At 38.8% G+C, this 15,788-nt stretch overlaps 1 protein-coding gene across 3 annotated transcripts in view; it reads left to right on the forward strand.

Moving 5' to 3' along the window:
* Window positions 1-381: 381 nt before the first annotated feature.
* The window catches only part of NCOA7 (nuclear receptor coactivator 7), a gene marked incomplete at its 5' end in the record, with an annotated part of 136,793 nt that continues 121,386 nt past the window's right edge, over window positions 382-15,788 (forward strand). For 2 of the 3 annotated variants that reach the window (XM_080700628.1, XM_080700629.1), the window contains one exon: window positions 385-434. In XM_080700628.1, coding sequence (XP_080556754.1) covers window positions 385-434 — 50 coding nt within the window. Of the gene's footprint in view, window positions 435-15,788 lie in introns of all 3 variants that reach the window. The other variant, XM_080700627.1, reaches the window with a different exon arrangement.

The raw sequence follows: 15,788 nt of genomic DNA on the forward strand, positions 1-15,788 counted from the left end.
TGAAGGTTTTTCTTTTGGCACCTTCTAATTGCTACTTAATGAAGAAAGTGCTTTGGTTGGGTTTCCCACCAGCATTTTGCCTTGTGGCTTAATCTCCATTCTAATTGTAGTGTGTGTGTGTGTGTGTGTGTGTGTGTGTGTGTGTGTGTGTGTTTCTCCTCCGTGAGCATTTGCATTTTGTATTTGGCTCATGTGACCGTGTTTCCCTGGTTAAAGTTTATCCTTCACTTGTTTTGGGCCATGGTGCTCGACTGCTTTATTCTTTATATTGACTATTATAAACTTCTTAATTTATATTTACTTTATTATTTTTATTGCAGGGCTATGATTCACTGATTAAAAAGAAGAAGTTTTTCAAGTATTTTGCACTTTTGGCTGTGCATGATGGATACCAAGGAAGAAAAGAAGGAACGGAAACAAAGTTATTTTGCTCGGTAAGCATTCATTTTGCAAAATTATATCAGTGCTTTAAAAATATACTTGAGGGAACTTTGTCCTCAAGTATTACTGGGCATTTTGTGTCCTCTGACTGTTAAACAGAGCAAGCAAGCAGCAGAAGTTATATATGCTTACTCTGTCCTTTCAAAATTAATACTAGAGGAATAACAATTGCTTCTTCTTTTTCTGTCCTTTTGCAATTCTTTCAGGCTGAAGGTGATCAGACAATCTAGCTGACCTCACATTGCTCTGACTCTCATGTTTAGCAACCTGCTTTGAATTTTAAATCCATATGCATAGCTCCTGCTGTTCTGCAGTTTCATTGGCTGGGTTATAACTACAAATTATGTCACATTCAATGCTTACCACCTTGTGGAGTTTATTACTTAATAGTATTTTTGTAGGTAGATGAAATGAGTGTAATGGTATCACTGGAGTCAGTGTCATTTTAAGGCTCTATCTTGTCTCATACAGATACATTTCTTGCTTTCTGAATAGAGGTAATCTAGTGTATGAAGATTAGCTGCTATTTATAGGTTTAAACATCTGTATGGCTGTCTCACTCAATGATCCTAATAAAATGAATAATATGCTAAGCATTTATAAATCATTTTGGAAGCTGGCATGCTCTCAGAATCAGAGAACATAGACTTAAAACTATCATTATGGTTTCCTAAATTGAAATTCTTAAGAACTGAATTTAGCCTCACTTCCCAACCCGCAATCTATGCTCATTAAAGATACATTTCCTGTTTTCTAAATATAAGCCTTGGAACTAAAACCATAGTTTTTGGTTGATGTATTTATCCAGAAATCAAGCTGGATTTTAAGTTGTTAATGGGAAGGAACTATTTGAAGGATGTACTACGTATAAGTGTTTATTATTGTATCCATCTTCAAAATAAACCTATGACATAGTTACTTTGCCCCCCCCCACTTTCACCCACGAGGCAACTAAGACTCAGAAAGTAAGAATTTTGTCTATAATATGCAGCATAAGAATCAGTATACAAACACTGTTTCCAATGGTCAGGTGCCAATTGGGAATAATGAACCATAAATAAGTGCTTGGGGAAAGCGAGAGTTAAACTGCTCACTGTACTGAAATGTTTTCCACTATTTAAACTACAGAGACTATCGAGGTTGAGGAGAAAATAATTCAGTCATATTATAGAAGACATATTGGAGTGATGGGGCATTTAGAATAAATAAGAACTGTACAGCTTTGTTTTTAGATAATTGTAGATTCACATGCAGTTGTAAGGAATATTGGAGAGATACCCAGGGTCCTTCCTTAAGTTCCCCCCAGTGGTAACATCTTGCAAAACAGGCCTAGCACCATATCTAGAAAATTGATGTTGATACAGTCCACCAGCTCTACTTAGATTTTACCAGGATTACATGCATTCTCTGTGCACATTTGTACATGTTTAGTTCTAGGCAATTTTGTCACACGTATAGATCTGTATGTTACCATAACAGAATAGAATAGTTCCATAAAATGGACCTACAAGCTTCCCTTTTGTAGCCATGCTCACCTCCCTCCACCTGTCACATCCAACAGCTACTAGTATGTTTTCAATTTGTCTCTTTCATCTGTCAGTTCAAGAGTATTACATAAATGGAATCGTGTCTATCCTTTAGCATTTAGGTTCTTCACTCTGCAAGTCCCCTGCATGTACCAATCGTGTATTCCTTTATATTGCTCAGCAGTACTTTGCAGTCTGGATGTATTCTAGCTTGTTAGTCATTCTTCTACTGAATAACATTTGGATTGTTTCCATTTGGGGCTTTACAAACAAAGCTGCTTAGGATCATCCGTGTGTAAGTTTTTGTGTGAATAGAAAGTTTCCATTTCTTTGGGATAAATGCCCAAGAGTATAATTGCTGGGTTACATGGTAAATATATGTTTAGTTTTGTAAGAAACTTTCATAATTTCTTCCAGAATGTTTGTACTATTTGATATTCATGTCCTCTGAGTTGTTATTAAATTATAGATATTTGGTGATGTCACTGTTTTGTATCTTAACCATTAGGATAAGTGTAGATAGTGATATCTCATTGTGGTTTTGATTTATATTTCCTTAAATGGTAAATAAAGTTAAATATTGTTTTATGTGTTCATTAACTGTTGGAATATTTTTTTCAGTGAGATTTCTTTTCCTGTCTTTTGCCTATTTTCTAGTAGACTTGTTTGGTTTTTTATTTTTTAATTTTGAGAGTTCTAGGTGTTAGTTCTTTCTCAGATATGTGGGTTGCCAATATTTTCCCCTAGTGTCTGCCTGTCTGTCTGTCTGTCTGTCTATCTGTCTCTTTTTTTTCATTGGTGCATTATAGCCTCACATAATCATTCTCTTAATAGGGTCTTTTGCAGAGCGAAAGTTGAATTTTTATATGGTTTAATTTATCAATTATTATTTATTAATTGTGCTTTTGGTGTCAAGTATATTTCTTTGTCTAGCCCTAAGTTCTGAAGGATTTTACTTTTTTTTCTAAATGTTTCATGGTTACTGGCAGTTCATTAACAATCTGCTCAATATTAACCTCTTCTTTCTAAGTGTAGAGTGAGGGGAGCCCCTTAAGTATGAATATAAATTAAAACTTCTGGAAAAACAGTGTAGTTTTTTTCAGCTCAGAAATGTAAAATTTATCTGCTATGCTTACTATGACTTTTGCTGAAAAATACTCTTAACAGTGAAAAGAAAAACACATCCCCAAATGCTTAAGTGTGACCTTGGGAGCATAAGAACAGCAGTACAAGAGCAAAAAAATCATGATTCTCTTAAAACCATCCTGCAAAGCCGGGCGTGGTGGCACACGCTTATAATCCCAGCGCTTGGGAGGCTGAGACAGGAGGATTGCACAGGTTCAAAGCCAGCCTCAGCTACTTGGTGAGGTTCTCAGCAACTTAGTGAGACCCTTTTTCTAAATAAAATATAAAATAGGTCTGGGAGCATAGCCCGGAGGTAGAAAGCCTCTGGGTTCCACCCCCAGTACCACCAAAAAAAAAAAAAAAAAAAAAAAAAAAAAAAAAAAAAAATTAAAACCATCCTGCAAAAGGATTTGTCACTAGGAAATAAGCGAGTGAGAGAAAGAATGAGTGACAGACAAATCTATAGTTTAGCTCTACATTGGAAGCCAGAAACGGTCAGACTATTCAAGGCATAAGAAAAATAAAACAACATAAAGAGTCACAATAAAAAACAGAGCCAAAGCAGGGCATGGTGGCACACGCTTGTAATCCAGGCATCCAGGAGGCTGAGATAGGAAGATTGTGGTTCGCAGCCAGCCTCAGCTACTTTAGTGAGGCCCTCCGCAAATTAGTGAGACCCTGTTTCAAAATGAAGAATAAAAAATAGGGTTGGGGATATAGCTCGGAGGTAGAATCCCCCTGGGTTCCATTCCCAGTACTACCAAAAAAAAAAAAAAAGTCAGAGTCATAGATCTTTTCAAATGTCTTTTAATGAAACTGGAATTATCATAAAGAGGCATAAATGGAACCTACGAGAGAGCCAATTTCTGACCACAAAGAGTAGATTTTTCTTGATCATTTTACTTAAGGGCAGTCCAAGCAAGATTTCTAGAGAATGTCAGGCCCAGGGTAAGTCAAGTTGATGCAATCACAATTTGCTCTAAAGTACATTATACCACCTTACACAAATTTCCACTAATGTTCAGAGGAAAATAAAAAGGAATATTAACCCTGGCCTTCTTCCTGCTATCATAGTTGTGCATCTGATATCCTAAAACTTCTTTTAAAGCTGTTTCCCTTCTTTTTCCTTCCCCTTTTCTTCCTGTGTTACTCAGCTTTTCATTGCTATGATAAATAACTGAGAAAAACAACTCAGAGAAGGATAAATGTGTTTGGGCTGTTTCAGACCGTGGTTGGCTGGCTCTATTGCTCTGGGCCTGAGGTCAGGCAGAGCTTGATGGCTGAAGGTGCGTGGTAGAAGAAGGCTACTCAGCTCGTGGCAGCTGGCAATGAGACAGAGACAGAAGAAGGGTCTAGGGACAAGATTCAGTCCCTAAGGGCATGCCCTTGGTGAACTACTCCAACCCTGTGCCACCTGTCTGTAGTGTATACCTCCTCTAAGTAGTACATTCAGATTACTAGTCCATCAAATGGATTACTCCACGGATAGGGGTAGAGTCCTCATGACCCACTCACTTCCTTTGAGCCCCATCTGTGGACATCGCTGCACTGGGGCCAAGTCTACAACACATGAGCTTTTAGGAAACATTCTAGATCCAAACTATAACACCTCCTGAGTAGTTAAATAGGCAGCATTTCCTTTTTGTGCTATCTTATCATGTGGTTTCATAAACATTGTATGACTGTTTGGTCAATAATTCTTCACCACACCTCCTTCGTTGACAATTTCCGACCATCATCACCAATTTTACAGTAAAACAAAGTTGAGTTTAAAAGAACTTATTTTAATAATTTTGGGTTAGCTTTAGTCATTTGAGGACTCCCTAATTTTTCTTTTTTATAATGTATCTTGAAATGTACCTGTGTAATTCTAATTGAAGGATAAATTAGTGTTAGTATTAGATTTATTCTAGATAAATCTTGGTGCGTTTTCAGGGTCTCCTCACGTGGCCCACTGATTTTCAGGAGCTTCGGTGTAGTTTCATCATAGTTGTTCCTTCCAAGTTGAATGACTCATCTGACCTTTCCCCATACTTTTGTAAAGAATTTGTATATACAAAATAGTAAAGCTAGGTGGGGTAGTGCACGCTTGTAATCCCAGGACTTGGGAGGATTAAACAGGAAGATTTCAGGTTCATGGCCACCCTCACTTATATAGTGAGGCCCTCTGCAACTACGTGAGACCCTGTTTCAAAACAAAAACAGTAAAAAAAAATCAGGCTGGATGTGTAGCTTGGAGATGGAATGCCTTTAGGTTCAATCCCCAGTAACACACACACACACACACACACACACACACACACACAGAAATTAGTATATTATATGTGTGTATGTGTGTGTGTATGAATCCCCTTTTTCAAAACCGAATGAAAAACTAAATTATTGGAACAAGTTATACTGTTTGTACTTTGTAAAAGTATACTATTTTCTAGGGTGACCACTAATTTATTAGGGTCTCTGCTAATCTCTTTTTATAGTTATAATGCAGGTATATCTTTATATATAATGCAGGTATATCTTTTTACTAGTGCCAAACAGGGATCTTCCTTCTACACTTACTTGACATTATTTGGCTTCAATGATTTTCATGTAGTAGGTCCTTCTGTGGGAGTGTGTGCGTGCGTGTGTGTGTGTGTGTGTGTGTGTGTGTATGTGTGTGTGTTGGTGCTGGGAATTGAGCCCAGGGCTTCATACTAAGCATACACACTGTTACTGGGTGAGCACCCCATAGTCTTAAGATTTATATTTAGGTCTATTATCTATTTTGAGTTAATATTTGTATATGGGATTAGGTAAGGGTCCAATTTTATTCTTTTCCATGTAATTATAATTTTTTAACAATATTTAGTTAAAAGATTAATATTTCCACCACCAAATGTTCGTGGAAACCTTGTCAAAAATAACTTGACAATATAGGGAAGAATTTAGCTCTAGGCTTTTATTTAACTCCAATGGTTTATATATCTGCCTTTAGAACAGTACTACACTGTTTCAATTATTGTAGCTTTATATGGTTTGAAATCAGAAAATATATATCTTCTAGCTTTGTTCTTTTTCAAGATCGTTTGGGGTACCTAGAGTCCATATCCCATATTAGGATAGATTTTTTTCTGAAAAATAAATATATAAATATATGATAGTTTCACCTAAAAAATAGAAAAAAAAATATTCTCTGGTAAGAAAGAAAGCAAAAAGAAATATTGAAATGTTATCTTTAAGTCATCAAAAGCTTGGTATCAGACAAATGAAACTATTATGTGAAATTATCATTTTTAATTTTAGATAAATTGCCATAATACTAGATGTCAACTACTAAGCCAAGCATGGGAGGGAGGGATAGGGAGAGAATGGGGTGGGGATTGGGTGGGGGCTGACTGGGAAAAGTGTGCATGTATGTCTACAAAAGTATGTATCCTACTATGATGTATGAATACAGTGCACCAATTTAAAAAAAAAGAAAGTTGTTCTAAAGCACATTTTTCAGGATCAGGGGTTAATCGAGCACTTCAGCAATGTATTTATAATTAACTCAAAGTAGTATTTCTTGGGAGGTTTCCTTTTCACCTTTGATAAGGCCTGGGTGGGCCTGGGAGTAGACCCTGACTGATTAGGACTCTTGAGCAGATCACATGCTGTTCATGTAGATCCCTCTTCCCTAGACTGGCTGGCTCTTGTTTATCAGGAAAAGCAGAACTGCCCCTCCCATCTGCTCTCTTCTCTTACCCTCCCCCTTCAGAGCCAGCAGTATGGTCTCTGCCACCTCTGTCCTCAGCTGCAGTGATAAAGGATGTGGGGTGAAGACTCATGTCTCATCTCCCATCCCCATTGCTCTGACACTTCCCCACTGCTGTCCCCAGCTCCTGCCCTGGACTCTCCCACTCACCAGCAGAACACCTGATGTTTGAAAATAATTTATAAACTTCCTTTATCCTATGTTTCTTCAGTTGTTACAGGTGACTGGTAACAACCCTTTTCTAAGATGGTTTTAAAGAAGGAAGCACCTCAGTCAGAATAGGAAAGTAGCCCAAAAGGGGTACATCAAGGAGGGCCGGAGCTGGGCAGCTGGTCCTTCATCCCTTTTTCAGGAAGAACAATCTAGAAACTGGTATTTGAACTCACTTCTCATTAAGCATGCATAGTAAACTGTGTAGCTTTCTCATCCAAACAAAATGAAAACCAAGATGGCTGTGAAGGCATGAGAAGGACCTGGCACTGTGAAGTCTCAAAAATCCCTTTAGTAATTGTACATCCCTGACCTTTCTTCTATGCCTACCTACCAGCACATGTGTCATTACTCCATCCTCACCTTGTTTATTTGTTTGTTTGTTTGCAGTACTGGGGATTTAACCCAGAGGCATTCTACCTCTGAGCTATACTCCATCCTAAGTATTCTTTATTTTGCAACAGGGTCTCACTAAATAGCTAAGGCTGGCTGAGAACCTGCGATTCTCCTGTCTCAGCCTCCCAAGTACTGGGATTACAATTGTGCATCACCACGCCTGGCTCACTCCATCAGCATCTTGACACCCCACCCTATCCCTGGAGCATTCAGATTAGGAAAGAAAGAGAAAGTACAATAAATGGGAATCATATAGTTTCTCAAAGATACTTTGTTATGTGCACAGGTAAGTACTGGAATATCATGAAATAGAATTATATAGGCCAAAGGGCCTTGGGAAATCTATAGCACCTATTTATTTAACACTTGAACATTAATCCCAGGAGGCAAAAGTATCAATCATGTGTTGGTCTAAACCAGGGCATTTTATATATGTTAATTGGTAATCAGAACCTCACCAAGGTGTTTCTTTTGGGTACTGAGCATTGGACTCAGGGGCATTCTGCCTTGAGTTATACCTCAGTCAATTTTTTTTTAACTTTTTATTTTGAAGCATGGTCTTCTAATTTACTGTGTACTGGCCTTAAAACGGTGACCCTTCTAGCTCAGCCTCTCAAGTACTGGGATTACAAGCATGAGCCACCACTCCCAGCTACCACAATGTTTCTTAATATACTATGTGTCTGGTGGTCAAGTGCTAGAGATTGGAACCTGATCATCCCTGGAGTAGATTGAGCCCAGGCAGAGATTTAGGTGACTAGAGCCCTGGGCTGGTTACCTTCAGCTGTAATCTACATCTTATCCCAGGGCTTGATCTGAGTATTATGCTCTGTATGCATGCCTTGATATGAAAACTATGATCTAGAGTATCTTCAAACAAAACATCTGATAAGTACACATTTTCATCCCCAAATCTGACTTCACCACTGTAGAAATTTAGATTGAAAGGTGTTGATAACCTCAGTGAGGTTACACAGCAGGTAGGCAGCAATGCAGGATTTGAGCCCAGCTCTGTCCTTCCCTGTCCAGAGGTGCAGTTCTCTTTAAAGTCATGTGGCACCTTTGTGGCAGAACAGGTCCTGTAGGGCACAGGTTATCTGGCCTGCTGCTGCTCACAGTGTGTGGCTCCAGAAGATTTCTCGGGGCAGGCCTGTCAGCTTAACATTGATTTCCACCACTGTAAACTGATTTGAAGAAATGGATCCTGGGTTCTGAACATGTAACTTATAAGTGACTTTTGCAAAAGCAACTTGCTAATAACCTGGAGACATCCATACTACATGTCATGTTAACTTTATCTGTCTGTAATATTGGTAATTTCAACCACAGCAGTAGGGAACATGGAGTCTGGACATTCCACCTGCATAAGCCTGTGCTTTGCAAATCAGCAGTGTACTTTGCTAAAATCACATCTTATGTAAAAAGAGTAGCTGCCTATAATAGAAGTGAATGCAGAAATATATTTGACAGAAAGCCTCCCTTTGCTTTCTTGGTTGACTACAAAGCCTAAGATCCAATGGAAGACATCGCCTGGAAGAGTCTGTCTGGCCGTGCTGCCGCAGTAGGTGAGGACATAGGGGTCCTCTCTTCTCCAGCCCCACAGAGGCAAACATTGAACCCTAGGAAAGAGATCTCTCTCTATGGTGTACCTGTGCCAAGAAAGAATATACCAGGTGGATAGGGTGTTGCCATGTGAACTCTTACTCTTTCTTTAGGTAACAATTTGTAGATGGTTTGTTTCTGCTAGCTAGGGCCATCAAAGATGTGCTACCCTTAGTTTGTCTGAATTTTGAGAATAAATTATTTACAGGTTATTGGAATCTGATATTTAGTTGCATCACAGGCTTTAATTGTGTGGATACATGAGAAGCAAATACAATAGTTGTAAGTACTTGGCCAATGTCATCTCTATACTTTCTTGATATTTGTCATTTTTCTTCTATCATTTTCAACATGCCTACTGGTTTTTAACAAAAGGTAGTAACGATAGAATGTGTTGGTACTTCACAAAGTGCTTTCACAAGCACTCTCCTACTTTTTCCTCAATTATCCTATGAGTAAAGCCAGGCGTGGTGGCGCACAGTTATAATCCCAGCATTTGGGAGGATGAGATTGGAGGATCTCTGTTCGCGGACAGCCTCAGCTACTTAGTGAGGCCCTGCGCAACTTAGTGAGACCCTAATTCAAAATAAAGAATAAAAAATAGTGCAGGGGGTGTAGCTTGGAGGTTGAATGCCCATTATTCTATGAGTGGATAGAAATTCAGATGATGAATCTGTTGTGCAGGAAGTTAAACAACTTGCCCAAATCACTTATTATTTAATCTGATTCCTGAACTTAACCCTACACTTACACTTACCCTTAGTCTAAGCCCTGAGCCGCCTTCTACTATGTCTGTATCTCTGTTTTTCTTTATTCCATCTTGTCTCAAGTTTACCTTGCACATAGCATTAATTTTTACTTTGTATAAAAGGTGGATTAGAACATGGTGTTAGCATAATAATATGATAATTAGAAAAAATTGTGTATGGGTTTTTAAAGGGTAATGTTTTAGTTTCCTTTACTGGAATCCACAGTAAAGGCTACCTCTAGGCTACATTCATTTTCAAAGAGCCAGCCTTGCTTACTGCTGTGTTGTGTCATACGCCTGTTACGATCCATGCTCTTCCTAAGAACACTTTGTAGCATGCACTCCATGGCTCTTGCTTTTTTTCTGTGTTTACAGTCAATCTGCTCCCATCTGGCAGGTGGGGACTCTGCAATGGTTCAGTGCTCCTTCACTGTGCCTGTTAAGTAGTGGTTGGCATATAACAAGTATCACATGTTTGATGACCAATTTAAACGATATTCATGACATTGTCTTTAATGCAGAAGGTAAGCAGTCTGTCAGTCTTAATTTTTATCACAAATATTTCAGTACTTATCAGTTTTGTTAATCTTGAAAAGATTAAGGAATTTTTTTAAAGCCATCCTATGAAAAAGCTTCTAGCGCTTTATTTGACAATATTGCTAATTTTCAATTAAATTCTTGTGTGAGATGCAATGTTGTTTAAAGCTTACGTTTCCTATCTTCTTGGTTGAGTTCAGACCAGGAAACTCTTAAAGGAACCTTTACATGCTTCTTATTTTTTATTACTGTGAAAAATATTCCTGATCAAGTTTGATCTGCTAATGTTTCCAGGAAACATTAGCTTTTTTTTTTTTCTAGAGATTAAAAAAATGGCTGAAAAAGCCTTTAATAGACTCATGCTTGCTTTTTACTTATTGATTTTTTTTGTAGGATTGGAAGGTTGAACGAAGAAGTAATTCTACCTCTAGGCTACATTCACAGCCCTATTTCATTTTTCTTTTAAAATAAGATCTCTCTGGGTTGCTGAGAGTCTTGCTACATTGCTGAGGCTAGCCTTGAACCTGTGATCTCCTGCCTCTGCCTCCCAAGTGCTGGGATTACAGGTGTGTGCCACCACTCCTGTCTCTCTCTTTTTTTTTTTTTTTTGGTACTGAGGATGGAACCCAGGGGCATTCTACCTCCGAGCTACACCCCCAGCCCTATTTTTTATTCTTTATTTTGAAACAGGGTCTTACTGAGTTTCACAGGGCCTTACTAAGTATCTGAGGCTGGCTTTGAACCTGGGCGATCCTCCTGTCTCAGCCTCCCAAGAATGGCTTGTTAATCCAGACTGAAGTAGACAATATCAGAGTGTTATATGTAGTCAGAATAAATAATGATTCAGGAAAATTTTGTTTACAAACAAAATTTGTAAAAAATTTTGTTTACAAGTATATACATATTGAATCACAATTTAAAATTACTTTTTTCCCCTGGGTATCATTATAAAAAATGACGCATTGTTTTAAAAGATACTTTGGTAGTAATCATAATTGGAGTGAGGATATTATTCATCATTGAAAACTGAGTCTCCTTGAAAATTATTCATCTGATATCCATTAGCCCATTGATGCAGGCATGCAAAAAGTACCTTTTCTATAAATATACTTTCCCACAGTACAGTGACATGAGTTCCTAGTAAACTACTTTCAGGATTAATGACAAGTGTATTTCTGTTCAACTTGAAAATCCCAGACTGATCTGGACATTCCAAATCCTGGAACCAGACTAATAAAGAGTTACCTAACAACACCTCCAAGTGGAACCACTGTCTGGATGAACCTTGGGCAACTTTTGTTTTTGGGCTTCCTGCAAGTTTCTTCTCCATAGAACTGTTAACTGGCTGTGAACCCTTGGATATGGTTTTCTTTTCTCTAAAGTGGATATAATAATAGTACCTATATTATAAGGTTGTTGAAAGGATTGAATATACTAAAATATATAGTCTTTAGAAAAATACTTTAACAAATAAGTTCTAATGAGCCAGGTGTGGTGGTGCATACCTGTAGTCCCAGTGATTCAGGAGCCTCAGGAAGGAGGGTCATGAATTCAAGGACAGTCTGGCCCAGTTACCATTTCTTATAAGAAAAGCAAGGGGTCTAGGGATGTAGCTCAATAGTAGAGCACATACTCAAGGCCCTGGGTGTGACCTTCAGCACTGAAAACAATAAAGTGAAACCATGAATGAAGTTTCATATAAACCCATGCTTTCTAAGTGACAAATAAAGACTAAATGAGAATAAACACATATTATGTGTAAATTTTAGGGAGTTTATATATCCCCTGAAGTTTTTCCAGAAACATAGTCTAGTCACAGCCTTTAGTATGACCTGTTAAAAAGGCACAGAATCCAAAAGGAAAAAAAGTGACTTAAGCTGCGCACACCCAATACACCTCGTTTTATATTTATTTATTTATTTATTTATTTATTTATTTATTTATTTATTTATTTATTTTGCGGGTTTGGGGATGGAACCCAGGGGCATTTGACCTCCAAGCTACACCCCCTGCTCTATTTTTTACTCTTTATTTTGAAACAGGGTCTCACTAAGTAGCACAGGGCCTCACTAAGTAACTGAGGCTATCCGTGAACCATGAGCCTCTGGTCTCAGCCTCCCGAATGCTGGGATTACAAGCGTGCACCACCACACCCGGCAATACGCCTCTTTTTAAAGTTGATAGTTGGCTAGGACTCAATTGAACTCCTCCTGGGCTTAAAAATTCTAGTGTGAGCCAGGCGTGGTGGTGCACATTTGTAATTCCCGTGCTTTGGAGGCGGAGACAGGAGGATCGTGCAGGTTTGAACTCAGTTGCGCTGGCTTAAGAGACCCTGTTTTCAAAATAAAAAGTATAAAAAAAAAATAGGTCTGGAAGTGTAGCCCAAAGGTAAAGGGTTTCCAGGAACCCCAGTACCACCAAAAAAAAAAAAAAAAAAAGCTAGTGTGGCTTTGAATGCCCCCCTCCAAATTCATATATTGAAACCCTAATTCTCTCCTGTGGTGCTATTTGGAGGGTGGGCCTTTGGAAGGTCAGTAGGTCATAAGAGTGAAACCATTATGATAGAATTAGTGCCCTTATAAGAAGAGACACAGAGAGACGATCTTTTTCACTGTATCATGGGATGAGGACACAGCAAGCACGTGTCTATCTGTTAATCAGGAAGAGGGCCCTCTGCAGGAACCAATTTGGTCAGTACTTAGGCCTCAGACTTCCCAGTCTCTGGAACTGTGAGAAATAAATATTAGTGGTTTAATCCATCTAGTCTATTGGATTTTTATTATAAAGAAAATAAGCAGCACAACTACAGTATACGTGTATTCTTTCATTGGTGTTGGCACAGTGGCTTTTCAGCCAAAGAAAATTAAGCTGTGGCCCCAGCATGGAAGCTTTATAGCTCCTACTTGCAACTCAGCTGTTGATGTTTTAGCTGAACATTTCCTTTCTTATTCCCAAAACACTAGCATCTAAAAATTCTAGTAAACATCCTCCACCCCCAGCCTCCTGAGTCAAGTTCTAACTGTGTATCTTCCCACATATCTTGCCAAGTTTAATATTCCTGGGCAAAGTTCAGATATGTCACTTCTGTGCCCCAGCTTCTTTTTGCTGGCATTTGAGTTTGGACACCCTCTGACTCATTCCTACCCTTTTGTCTTACTTTGACTTTTCTGTACCTGTCTTGTACTTTGCCCCCTCAGAACTTTGCCTTCTGTATACAAAGAACTGCCCTTTGCCATTCATGCTGTGGTGTGTACTTCTTTCTGTTGAATTCATCTTGCATTGTGGCACTGTCCCTTTGAGGCTTTTCCAATTTCATTTATCCCCCATGCCATAAGTAGTTGTGTTCGGCCCTGCCACAAGACACAGAGGCATTGCTGCACTTTTTAGATGCCTTCTTTGGGGATCATTATAATGCATTCTGCCTGTATACAATCCAGTAACACCCATATATTCTTGGCCTTATTTTTTGTTATTTGTTTGGGCTATTTTTATATTATTATTTTTATATCATCATCATCATATCATCATCATCATCATCATCATCATCATCATCATCATTATCATCATTTTGGTAAAGAGGGTTGAACCCCCAGGGACACTCTGCTTCTGAGCTCCATTCCCAGCCTCTTTTATATTTTTATTTTAAAACAGGATCTTATTAAGTTGCTGAGCCTGGCCTCAAATCTGTGATCCTTTCGTCTCAGTCTCCCAAGTACCGGGATTACAGGTGTGCCTCACCACACCCTGATCTCTTTTGTGTTTCTTCCAGAATCTATCCCCATTCCTTGTACCTACCAGTCTTTGACTGTGGATGATAGTTAACATTGGTTGAGTTTTTACTGTTTAACAGACTGATTTGCATTCTCATGTAATCTCATAATTACTCCCTTGAAGTAGTTCCTGTTATCATCCTAATTATTGATATAGATATCAAACCTGTAGATGTATAACTTGCCTAAGGGCACATTATTATGTAGTAGCAGATGAAGTCTCAGCCTAGGTGTGCCTCACCTGACAGCCCTTCCTTCCTTCCTTCCTTCCTTCCTTCCTTCCTTCCTTCCTTTCTTTCTTTCTTGGTACTGGGGGTGTTACCCTGGAACATTCTACCTCTGAGCAACACCTGCAGCCCTAATTTTGTTTTATTCCTTATTTTTGAAACAGAGTCTTACTGAGTTGCAAGGGGCCTCTAAGTAGCTGAGGTTGTTCAAGAACCCGGATCCTCCGGTCTCCACCTCCCAAATGCTACGATTACAATCAAGCACCACTATGCTCAGTGCAGCCCACACTCTTAATCAGCATTCTGTATTGTACTTTAAGATATGTTGAGTTTAATTTTATTGAACTTTATGGTTCTTCAATATATGTGGGAATCACTGATCTAAATAATAAAATGATTTAATATGTATAAGGATAAACTGGTGTCTTCTGTTTTATTACAGAGCCATTCTTAGAAACTTTAGAGCAAATTAGAGAATCTCTGATCTACTGAGAACACTTTGAAAATCCCTACATACTAGCAAATAAGTCACCAATGTCCTGAACTTTTATTTTGGAATGTGTCAAGAATTTCTATTTTTTTTTTTTATCCTTATATTTAGGGTTGAATGCTTCAACCGCTGAAATCCCCTGGCTTGGGTACTTCTGTTGTAAAAGCAGTGATCTGATTCAGTATCCCATCAAGCATTCACATTTCCTTTTTCCTTTGTTTACCATTTCAAATGTGGTTTGCATAAACAAAGTGGTTGGGGTTCTACTTCTGTTTCACATGTGTTTTTGTGGTATAGTACAGCAGTGAACATGCACCAGCCTTGCCTACTTGTTTTATCATTTTGCTTCTTATACATAAATAAAATCATAATGAAATGGATGGTGAGCCAGGTTCAAGGAGACCCAGCAAGACACAGACTGGTCCATAGTTTGCAAATGTGATTCAGCACCAAGAAAAGCAATGAGACTTGTCAACAAAGTGGAGCACGCATCTGAGTACTTCAGGGGCAGGAAGGGAAGGTGAGTGAGTTTGATTGAGGACCTCTAGGTCTCTTCCCAAAGCAAGACAGGATCTACAAGCTGCTGAGGCACAAAGTGTTAGAGAGCAATAAAAAGGTCTTTTTTCTTTTCATTTATTTTCTTTCCTTTTGTTGGTGTAGCACTGGAGATTGAACAGGGCATTCTGCCTCTGAGCTACACCCCGAGTCCTATTTTATGTTTTACAGGATCTCACCAACTTGCAGGGGGCCTTGGTATATTGCTGGCTGCAAAGCTTCGATCCTCCTGTGCCTCCTAAGGAGAAGAAGATTTTCAAAATACCTGTTACTAAGCCGGGCGAGATGGTACAAGCTTGTAATCCTAGCATTTGGGAGGCTGGGACAGAAGGGTCCTGGTTTGCTGACAGCCTCAGCTACTTAGGGGGGCCCTTTGCAACTCAGTGAGACCCTGTTTCAAAATGAAGAATAAAAAATAGGGCTGGAGG

Source organism: Muscardinus avellanarius, assembly GCF_963383645.1.
Source record: "Muscardinus avellanarius genome assembly, chromosome: 8".
Lineage (NCBI taxonomy): Eukaryota > Metazoa > Chordata > Mammalia > Rodentia > Gliridae > Muscardinus > Muscardinus avellanarius.